Below are 11,937 nucleotides of genomic sequence, written 5' to 3' on the forward strand. Positions count from 1 at the left end.
AATAATAATTTGAATCAAATAAAAAAAAAATAAAGCTGTAAGTTTAGTGGTTTCTTTTTTATAAACATATATGTATGTTAAGAATTTTTCGATCTCACTCCTTAGTGTAATCATACCAAATTCCATCTTTTTGTTTTGTATAATGATACAACCATAACCAAGTAAAATCAGTAGGAAGAATTGTTAATTTTCTGCCTTGGTAAGTCATACAAATGCACTTTAAACTTACAAAATATGCTTTAAAATTAAAAGTTTAAAATTTTCTTTTAACTTTGAAAATCTGAAAAAGACAAAAAGGCAATGAAATAATCAATATTCATCCTACAACATTTATTTTTTATTTCTATTAAACTAGTTTGAAGAACTTGTTTAATAGAATTCGTTCAGATATGCCTTTGGGCTCAGTTATAATTGTATAATAACAGATATATAAATAAATATCGTGAAGCCATATATTTGGTCCTCAAAAATTAGACGTAAAGCATAAGTAACAGCGAATACATTAAAACTTATGACAACTTAAGAGAGTTTCGTCAAAATTTATTTGCATAAGCAAATAACATTACGTGTGGCACATAAATATGAAAATTGGGCTAAATTCTTTTAAATGCACTTTAGTACATTATATCCACCTAAAAGTTTCCTCGAATTTTATTAAGCACTTGGGAGATTTTTCATTCTTTTTTGACATTCAAAGGATCTAATAAATATCGTTACTTGTATTTCTAATGAAATCTAATATTATAAGTTTTATGTTCCGATTTAATGATTTATCGAATAAAAAAACTATAACCGCCATGTTTTCTTGCTGTCATTAACTGTCATGTTTTCTTGCAGCTCAAAACGAAGCTTCCTCAAAAATATAATGTTTAATATGTATTCGTAAAAAACTTACCTATAATAACTGGGGTTTAGATGTTGTCGTATGTGATACAAAAGAAGGGCTCTTTTATTAAACTTTTTGTCACAGCAATTCACATATCCCTCCTTAATGTTGTGACTTTCACGCATATGAATTCTTAAAGCAGGAAAATTTTCTGACTTGTTATTACAAATATCACAGTATAATGACATGTACTTTGCAATTTCAGCGTCATACTCTATTATTTTAGCTTTATATGCTTCTTGTTCGCTTGAACTTTTTTTTAGCTTCATTAAGCCTTTCTCTTTTTTTGGACGACCTCTCCTCTTTTCCGAAGGAGTTTCAATGTTGTTTACAATAACATTTTTTAATGATTTAGATATTATATTTTGACGCCTACACGATTTTTGTGACATTTTATTTTCATTTGATAACATAGATTCATTTATTTTCGTATTTTCTTCTCTTTTATTTCCATCATTTCTTTCAACAACAATTTCGCTAAAAGATAAATTCGTTTCCTGCTCGATCTCATTGCAAACTAAATTATCCGAAAGGATATCTCGATCTGTTGTTGTGGCATTTCTCTCTTCAACGTCCTTTTGTGGAATGAAAAATGGTAATTCTCCCATTTCGTAAATATTCTTGCAAGTTTCACTTTTGTAAGTTAAAGAACAATATTCCTTAAGTTTATTTATAGAATAATCACAATTAGTATTTTCTCCATTTTTCCATAGTCTGTGAGCGTTATATACCATCTTATAAAATTCATGAAAATTATATAGTTTGAGACAACAATTTTTACAAATAACTGTCGATACTGGGTCATCCTCTTTTGGCTAAAAAAAAAATATGTAAGTACACTTATACACCAAATCATAGTAGAAAAACAAGTAAGAAAGTCAAGTCGGGCATGGCCGACCATACCATGAGTGTATTTAAAAATTTTGAATATGGTTTGAATATGTGGGCTAGGGGCCGATCATTACGAAAATCTGCAGTGTCATTTAAACTTGTATACAACTTATTTGTGCAAATTTTTAGAGAGGCAATAGTATATTTGACGTAATTATAGCATAAAAAGCCCAAATCGGGAGGTACGGTTGTATGGGGGCCCTTTTTCAATAGGCTTGGTCCCTGTAACAAAGAACATGCTTGGTCTAAATTGCATCAAATTGACATGTATTAATCGACTCAAAAAATGATTCTGAATCGATGGATCATTATTTGTGTGTTACAAACCCCCACTATAGTGGTGTAGGATATAAATATCTTAACTGTTGTTTCTGGATTCCTTGCGAGTATGTGGCTTGAGCAAAAATTTTACTTTTTACCATTGTAACAAAAACAAAAGTATTTTTTACTCAAATTATAAAAAAAAATAATATAGTTATGGAACCAAGAATAATATTCCATCATAAAAGATGGTAAAGATTATTCAAAGCCAAGACGACGACGTGTGACCCTATAACTAAAGAATGAGTCATTTCCTACTCTAAGAATATACAAACATACCCCGGAGATCGGGTATTTAATAATAACCCTTCTTTGTTCATTATAATCATTATTTCTATAGTATTTTTTTCTTTACTATAATTGCAATCCATTTCTGTCCATTGCCATTTTTAAAAGATTATAGTGTTCCGTGTTAAATGCAAAATTAATAATATTCATTAATTAAAACTATTGTTATATACCCGGAAATAATTACACAGACTATTTAGTAGGGTATTCAATTATTCGGGTTTTTGTCTTAGTCGGTTTATTTGACAAATTATTATTTAAGGTTTTACGTTAGCCGCTTAATAATCGGATAATTAAAAATTATTCGGTTATTCGAATAAAAGGAAACTAGATGTTATTGTTGCTTTTAACAATAATTTTCTTCATATGCACCCTGTAACAATTTTGAAATAAGCATTCACACATGAAAAGTTGATAAGCATGTGAAAATAGATTCCACTTATAGAATTGCGTACTCCGATTTTTATGTGCTTATAAAGGGATTTTAAAGTTTAAAGGACTACAAACAAATATTTATATGTATTTTATAATGCTAATATTGGTATCAAATGAAAGCTAGGAATCTGTACATTCTATCTGTATTATTAGCATTTTTTAAACTTTAAACCCGGAGGATTTGAAAAAACCTGTTTAAATTAAAATTGTCAAGTATATGTTGTAAGTCTTAAGAAATCGGAGTATTCGAACGTACTGTGTTCAAAATAGCCAAATCCAAACATATCCCATTAATTTCAAAATAACAATTCTTTTCGAAAGAGTTTCAACTTCTAATGTGTAATTTGGAATGTCCAATGACCGTCAGATCCAAAATCCGGTATCTAAAGAGGAAAAAATTTCGTAGAAATGAGAAAAACTGTTCTACTTTTTATTGCCGAAGCCAATCGGCCCAAATTTCAAGATTTCGGATTTTTTCAAAGATATTGTGTAAAAAATATATTATTATAAAGTAATTATATTCCAACAGGTACAATTTTCATAAAATTTGTTAATATTATTAATCCAAATATACACTCAAACCTCGTTTTATGCGAATTTGAATTAGTGCGGTTTCAAAATTCTAAATTTTTTTTAGCAAAAATAATTTTGAGAAAAATGTTGGTCCACATACATCCAAAAAAATTTCTCAACAAAGTACAACTACTAATTTTTTACCGATTCCGGTTCGGATATATAAAGTATTGTTCAAATCCTTTGTACACAAAGAAATATTATTTTTTATTTTTAAAAAATTTTGTACATATACTTCATTATTTGGAATTTGTATTGTGTTACCTTTATTTTTCATCATTTTTTAATAGTTTCAGTAAAGAATTAAATGTTTGTTGATTTTTTTATGCGATTTTGTATGACTTTGGATGGAATAATTTGAAATAGTGCGCATTTTTATCTCAATTACTATATTTTATATGGAGCTAGTGTATCGTTTTGTGCGAGGTTTAAGAGGTTTAAGTGTATATTGAAATGGCATAATTTTTGCACTTATTTAACTTCACCTTAAATAAGAACTGAAATAACAAAAATATCCAAAAAATGTAGTGAACAATAATTATAATGATTGTTTTTAGAAAATAAATGTGTTACTTTTTGCTTTTTTGAAAATATAATATCCTTTTTTAATTAAAACCAATTGTAATCAAATGAAAATGAATGCTCAAAGAAAGCTTATACAATTTATATTAAGGTCTTTATAGTTCCATAATGGAATGCGAGTGGGATCCATTAAAAATAAATTTATATGAAAAACATATTCTTGAACTAAATCATGTTTATTATACGGGACTATAAATACCTAAAAGGAAATTGTATGAGTTTTATTTTGAAAGAATTTTGAAAAAAGGCACATTAAAAAAATTAAAATAGATTTTTTTGATAAAACGAAGAAAAGCTATCAGAACATTTTTGGACAATTTTTTCTTTGGAAATAACCATTTACTGTAGGTGTGAACTCAAAAAAAAAAAAAAACTCTCAAAATCGAGAAAAATGTAAAAAGAATCTTGGAACATTTTCATCAATACCAATCAAAATTGTTTGTTTTTAATTATAGTTAGGGTATTTTACAAAGAATTATAAGAATTTGGACTATGACATTGTTTCACAACAATAACATATTCCTCTTTATGCAGACGAGTTTTATGTGAATTCAACACACTGGGGAAAGACCGAATCTTTCAAAATTTTTTCGCGAAAATATGAAGAAAATTTACCTTTCTTACACATACAACACGTTTTTTTATTTTTCGTCATTTTTATACCGTTAAAGCTGCGTACACACTATGAGAGAAGTCGTTAGATTTTTATTTCCTACTGCCAAAAGAAAATAAAATGAAAATTAGTATGATTAACCAAAAATCAAATTGAAAATATATTTTGCTTTTACACTATTAGATTTGAAATAAAATGAAACTTTAATTTGAAAAAATACAAAGAAAAAACGTAAATTTTCATTTTGTCTATGAGTTGTATTATAATTTGTATTTACACTATAATATTTTTAATTTTATTTGAAATTTTTGACATGTCGTTTAAATAGCCTGAAACAGTTTTATTTTTTGTAAACGATAAATATTTTTTTATCTAAAAGAACTACATTTGTGTTTTCAAAGCAAAAAAAATAAATTTTAAGTATGTATTAATTAATGAAGATACAAGCTAAATGTAACGACGGTTTTATAGGTAATATTGTGAAATACACAAAAATTATTTCTTTTCTATGTTTATTTATTTATTTATTCATTTATTTTGTAATACTAAGCCTTCGCGGCCAAAATAACAATATTACATAATAATAATAAATACCTGAGATCAATGAGTAGTAATATAAAATATAATTCTTTAATAATCATATGTTATTTTTTAATTTTAGAAATTTCATTTTGACAAAACCAAACTATAGACAACATAAAAATATTATGTTTGACAAAAAACAGACAAAACAAATAAATATGTATGTAACTAAAACGAATTTTATAAAGAATTGTATGAATCGAACATCACTTTTTTTACCCTACACCACTATAGTGGGGAAGTATACATTTATAGAACTTTAAATGACACTAATATTTTTGTAATAATCGGGCCTCATTTGACCCCCAAACAAACCCCCATTAGAAAACGACTTGAAGGTCAAAATTCAGTTGTAAACACTAATAACACGATTAAATTCTACAAAAACAACTTTGAAGTAAACGCAAATTCCTCTACCAACATTTATAAAGATAGGCCCATATTTACCCCCTTGTAGAAAATCTCTTTTATTGTATTTTATTTCGTGACCGTGTTTCCTTTAAAAAGACTTCAAAATTTCAAAGGAGCACATTTACAAATATTCCTACCCTAATGTGTCAAATTTGTTGTCAATCAACCAAGAAAGTTTTAAAATAGTTTGTGTTGTTTTTATTTTTAAAAGTTATTTTGACATATTTTTATCCTGACAATATAAAATATAAATAATAATTTAAAATATATATGTATGTATATTGGAGTGCTCCAAGCTTGTATGAAGAAAAAAATTTTATCCTACAGGCCGCCCCCCCCCCCCTAGAATTGTTCTATGGGTTATAAAAATAAGTCGTGCAAAAAATTAGGTTAATAGGATAACGTTAACTGGTGCCGCAACGGCTCTGAAGTTTGAAGATGTATTTACAAGGGGAAAATATGCAATTTTTCCAGTTTTCATAAAAGTTTTGTCATTAAACAATTTGTTTTGCATTTTATTGTCAAAGAATCATAATGTACTCAGAATTAGCGTTACAAAAAGATAAAAAACACAAAAATTGGTTGAAAAATGTAAAAGTTATTAAAAATTCCCGAGGATCAGTTAGTGTGTAATTTTTAAGCGGCCAGTTAGTGTGTCATATTTAAGCGGCCATACCCTTTGTAAAGTAAGCCAGGATGTAAGTTGAAAGCACTTTCGAATACAAAATAAATAACACAATATCAATATAGTAAGGTAAAAATTTTCTGTGGGGCTTGTTCTGTTGACATGAAACTTTAATTATTCGTGTTTAAAATTATTCGAATAAAAACTTACAATATTTTTTTATTCTAGTAGTCGATTTAATTTTATAAATTAGTGGAAGCTGAGGCTTTTATAATGATATATGTATGTAAATAAAACGATATAGCCGTCCATCCGCCTGCCTATCTATAGAAAACACGATAGTACGAGTTAGAGTGTTAAAATATTGAACAAATATGTATATATAAGGTTCCCTCTAAATTGCTATAATGCAGATAACAGGCTTAGAAAAGCGCGAATGGCAATAAATTTCGAAATGTAGAAATTTTTAAGGAACCAAATGTTTGTAGATTATTTTGAAGATTTGAGGACCGGCTAATAATACTAAATTCTACATAAATATGTTGCTAGCATTCAAAAACTAAATAGAGTCACTTCTATACATGAAGCATTATACCTTTAACATTGCAAAATAGGTATAAATTTTTATAAATTGCAAAAAGTAGTAAAAGATTTATTTCCATTATAACAGATCATTTTATTTAGTTTATTTTCTTTGTTCAATATTATAATAAATTATGGACAAACATTGTTCGAATTATTCTTTATTCTATAGGTATTGGAAAGTTTTTTTCACTCGAAGAAAAACAAAAAATGTTCCTCGATTACTCGAAGAACTATTATTCGAACTTTTGGCATTTTGTGAGCAATAAAAGTGTTTCAAAATATTTTTCAAATGTTCATCTTTAAAGTTTTGAAGTTATTTGAAAAAGGCACAGGATCGCAAAATGGAAAACGTTTCTTGTTCTGTTGACATTAAACTTGGCATTGTTTAAGCAGCAGAAGTATTTTAAAATATTTAAAATTTATCTCGAAGTTGTACCCTCGTATTAATTAAAATTGCGCGTTATTTAAAATATATCACAATGATGTGCCCGAAATGCAACATATATTTAAATGCAACATATATAGAAGTAGTAACAGTAAAATTGGCCATCTAAAATAATGTACAGTGTATCTATTGGTCATCAAAAACACAATGTACAGAGTATTCCAATCAATAATATGATTAATTACTCATTAATCTTAAAATCGAAAACAAGTCAAATTTATTTATATTAAAAAAGGTAAAAATGCGATAACTTTGATGGACCTTCTTAAGTCTACACGCTTTTTATAATTTTTTATAAAACAAAATTTAAACATTTTGCAAACGAGTTCCTCTGAATTAATAAATACTTTTTCATCTATCCAATCTACATCATTTTACTTAATTTTATTATAATTACCTTAAACCAAAAATATTTAGCGACCACTTCGGATATGTTGTGTTGACTATCAATTTCATGAAAAATATTAATAAAATCATTTACTTTATTTAAGCACATTCGACAAATCATGTTATTCCTTATTTTTTGGATTTTTTTTAATTAAAAACTCCGAACTATTTATTATTTTACCTTTTGTTAAAGTTTAATTAATATTTACTTGAAAAAACTTTAACTTGATAAAAGAAGGATGCCAATTTAGCTCCTTTTCTTTTTCGCAATTAGCGATTATAAAAAACCGCAAATTTAGAAAAGGTAACCTTATATCTCCTAAACTAAAATATATCAAACACATAGGCAGTTTGCTTGACCAAAAATCCAAAAATGTTGATGTTTACACAAATATATTGAATTTTTGTATATTTATATTGTATTGTACAAAATTTACATCTGTGTGTTTGCAAGACCACAAAAATATGAAAACTCGGTGTATTTCTTTATATTATTAATTTTACTAGCAAGGGAGCCAAAAAAATATTTGTCAAGACCCGTTTTAAGTCTATTTGGGTCAAAGGCCCAACTTGGATGAGTATATATGCGATCTAAAAAATACCGTTTGAGTCAACCATATATATGTGTTTCTTAGCGGGTTTCTTTCCTAGCATAAGTTGACATCACCGATAAAAAATATTGCCACTGGAAAAAGAAGGATTCTATCAGGGTACACTAAACAGGTATATGCATCACTACAACAATACAAAAACAACATGTATTTTGATTTTTTTTTGAGCTCAATGTCAAAATAAATTAAAATATTTTTTGATGTTTGTCTTTTAAAAATTTTTTAATTTTATTTCAAAAAACATGCAGTGATTTTAAATGGAATTTTAAGGGATATGCATGTTTATATACTTATATTAAGGTGGATGCTATTGGTAAATGTTACAGAGGAATTGGCAGAGGACCTGAAACAAATTTTATTTTGTTTCAAATAAACAAAAACATATTTTGACAGAGAAGGTATGCAAATAAGAAAACAAAAAAATTATCAGCTGTTCGATTGCATATACCTGTTTAGTGTACACTGGATTCTATATACCTGTTAACAAAACAAACTTTTAATATTTCAGCAAACCCTAAAAGATGTTTAAATATGTCGTGTGGTGAGTTTCTGTTAAAACACACATTTTTGTGTTCTTTTAAAGTATTTGGGCGTTTTTATGTTGTTGAGTAATTAATGCCGTTATTACAAATAATTGAAATAAATTAATTTAATAAAAAGTTTCGATAAATTCATTGTTGATGACGGAAATTTTTGCTAGAATTTTATTTGTGAATTACTTTTATTTATGAATTACTACGTTTTCTATATTATTTTATTTAGAAATTTGAACTTATGGCTGGTGAGCCAATTATGTGATTTGTATTGTAACTTTTAATTATAAGTTTTAAGTCCTTTTGTAAACTCAGGGTTTTTATTACTAAGTAATACATATTTATATTTTGGCCTTTAAGGCTTTGTATTGCTATATTGAATAAATAAATAAATAAAAAATAAGGGATTCTGTATTCTGGCATTTTGTCATCATTATCAACTACTCAAACCAACGATTCATTGACTATTTGCTCATTAAACTGCATCTCATTGGGGTTCATTCGGGAATTGTCCTTGACTAACGCTTGGGTTTAGCGATCGAATAGCCGGGAGAATTCTCTGAAAAAATCTAAAAAGCGGAGTAAGCCGTATAAGTCTCGAAGATGAAGGTAAGTCCACTTAACATACATAATTAATTGAGAAGGGCTGATTCTTTGGGCACGCGTCAAGAGGCATAATAAATATACATAGATCACAGTCATTGTTTTGTGAATTCATATGATAAGTAAAGTATGCGAAAGGATTTCCATAATGCCACATACGTAAGTAGGAATACAAAATATATTTTTGTCCGGTATTATATATTTTTTGTTAGTCTTTAATTAGAACCAAATCCGGTTAAACAGTTAGGTAATTTTTTTAACTAGATTTATCTTGAAAAAAGCAATAGAATTATATCGTTTAAGTTTTATCTGTGATACCTATATAGATTTAAACAAGAAGTATTTAGCAAATTACACTATTTAATCTACACGGCCCTGATTGAATAATAACTTATAAGAGAGAAATTTTTGGTATTTTTCGTTCATAACATAATATGAATCATGAGAAATCTTTCGTAATTATATATAGTGGAGAACTAATTAAATGAAAATTTATAAGATGGAGATTATTTCCCAATTTTCCTTCAAATTATACGTACTTTTTGTATATATTAAAATATTGCACATTGAATTATAAAATCATTGAACAATGAGAAGTACTTAAAGGCAACACAGACCAACAGTTTTTTAACTTAGAGAACAGCGCTGAATCGGGCCATGGTTATATAAAACTCATTTGTTCAAAATTTCATAACGATTGTTGTCTAATATCCATATTTAATACAGTTCATAACCATTTTCCTCAAACAAATATGAGCTGTATTACCAACATATTACTGCTTTATCTCCTTGTTGTTGTTTTTATGCTTTTTTTAAAATTTGTTAAGTAAATTTTTGCTGATTTTCAATAGGAAACTTCTCGAAAGCATGTCTGACAGAATTATTGAAGATTTGGATCTCGAAGATATCTAGAGTCTTCAGAAAATTGATTTCAACAGACAGACAGACATGGCTTAATCGACTCCGCTATCTATAAGTATCCAGAATATATATACTTTATAGGGTCGGAAAATTATTTTATAGAAATTACAAACGGAATGGCAAACTCATATAATGACCCTTCTCACGAAGGTGAAGGGTATAAAAACAAAAGATCCAAACTTGTACACTTTAATTTTTTTCTTTTAAATATGGTTCCTTAAGTAACCTTTGAGTCAAAAAATAAAACAAACTAGCTTAAAACTTGTTAACTGCTATAAAACCATAGATTTTTCTTACCGATGTTCACTATTCACATGTTCATGCCTGCGTGTTGCGAAAACCTAATGGGAAGCACCTATCAATATATATAAAAAACAGGTGGAGTTTGAATACTGGTTTGAGGGTCTATTTGGGAAAACTGAACAGACTTAATAGAATATTTTATGGACCAGAAGGGTTATTTGGATATTTTGAATTCTAAATTGTTCTTCTGGAAGTAGAAGCATACTGTTAGAAACAACTGACACTTCGACCAGGACAACGAAGAAAGCCTTGACATTTTTCCAATTGAAAATCAATGGAGTTATCTCGATGTTAAAGTAAAAAATTTCTACTGTTCGTTAAAATCAGTGTTAAAGCGATTTCTTATGGAGGAATGTAAAAAAACTTGTACCCATATCTAATAGGTTAAAGGTAATTATCAAATCATAATGACTTCATACGGGAAAGTCGAGTAAGCACATTTGTAATCAGTTCTAATATTACTTGCATTGTTATCGGGTTTGTTAGTTTCGTAAAAAATAACAAGTATTTTTGAGATTTAAAAGTTAATTTGTTTTTATTAAGAGACATTAAAAGTTAAATAATTTAATTACATAACATTTTTATAATTTAAACATATTTTATTTAATCACAGCAGTCTTTATGTAATGTCTTACAAATTAATATACCTACACATGTATCTACATATGTATGCAATCACTTAGAAATTTACATGTTTTTCATAATATATTAGGGTATTGATTACTTTTACACTATACGAAAAAAAAAATTAAATACTTATGATTAAAATAAAACAAAATTAATGAACTTAGGAATACTGAAAATTATATGGTTACATTTTAACTAACAATGAGTTATTTAAACTCCTGCTTTATTTGCATATTTTTGATAAAGAAAAAATTATCACTTAATAGTAAAATGGAAAATATCTCCATAAAATTATTTTATTCCCTATATATATACAAGTTTATACATAGCATTAATATACCTAGTTTGGAATGACATAAATTACCTAAACTGTGTTTTAGTTCGTTTACATAAAGAAGATATTACTATAAGTAGATTTCTTGTTACCCTATACTACATTAATTAATATACATTATTAATATGCGTTACTACATTTCAACGAGATTTATAGGCATAATTGTGCTTTGCAATAAACATGTTTTTATATACGTAGCTTAAAAGGCGTTAGCCATTGGTCGCCCGAGTTATTCCTCATAAAGATCTAACGTGCTGACATCATTCTAATTAAAAGTTTCGTATGGATTAATGACAAAATATTTGTATTAAATAGTTTGATGCCCATAAAAATATTAAATTAAATATTAAATTAAATTAAAATATTAAATTAAAAAAAATA

At 27.3% G+C, this 11,937-nt stretch overlaps 1 protein-coding gene and 1 long non-coding RNA gene across 2 annotated transcripts in view; one reads left to right on the forward strand and one right to left on the reverse strand.

Moving 5' to 3' along the window:
• The window catches only part of LOC124420525 (transcription factor grauzone-like), a 14,614-nt gene extending 6,759 nt beyond the window's left edge, over positions 1-7,855 (reverse strand). Inside the window, exons 1-2 of the mRNA XM_046953568.1 lie at positions 7,635-7,855; positions 896-1,701 (exon numbers count right to left, since the gene is read on the reverse strand). Coding sequence (XP_046809524.1) covers positions 896-1,701; positions 7,635-7,745 — 917 coding nt within the window. The 5' untranslated portion in view covers positions 7,746-7,855. The remainder of the gene's footprint in view (positions 1-895; positions 1,702-7,634) is intronic.
• On the forward strand, positions 1,306-9,151 carry LOC124420526. Its single transcript, XR_006941244.1, has 3 exons — positions 1,306-1,524; positions 1,600-1,716; positions 8,744-9,151. It is a non-coding gene; the product is annotated as an uncharacterized LOC124420526 (long non-coding RNA).
• Positions 9,152-11,937: the final 2,786 nt, after the last annotated feature.

This window comes from Lucilia cuprina, chromosome 6 (genome assembly GCF_022045245.1).
Source record: "Lucilia cuprina isolate Lc7/37 chromosome 6, ASM2204524v1, whole genome shotgun sequence".
Classification (NCBI taxonomy): domain Eukaryota; kingdom Metazoa; phylum Arthropoda; class Insecta; order Diptera; family Calliphoridae; genus Lucilia; species Lucilia cuprina.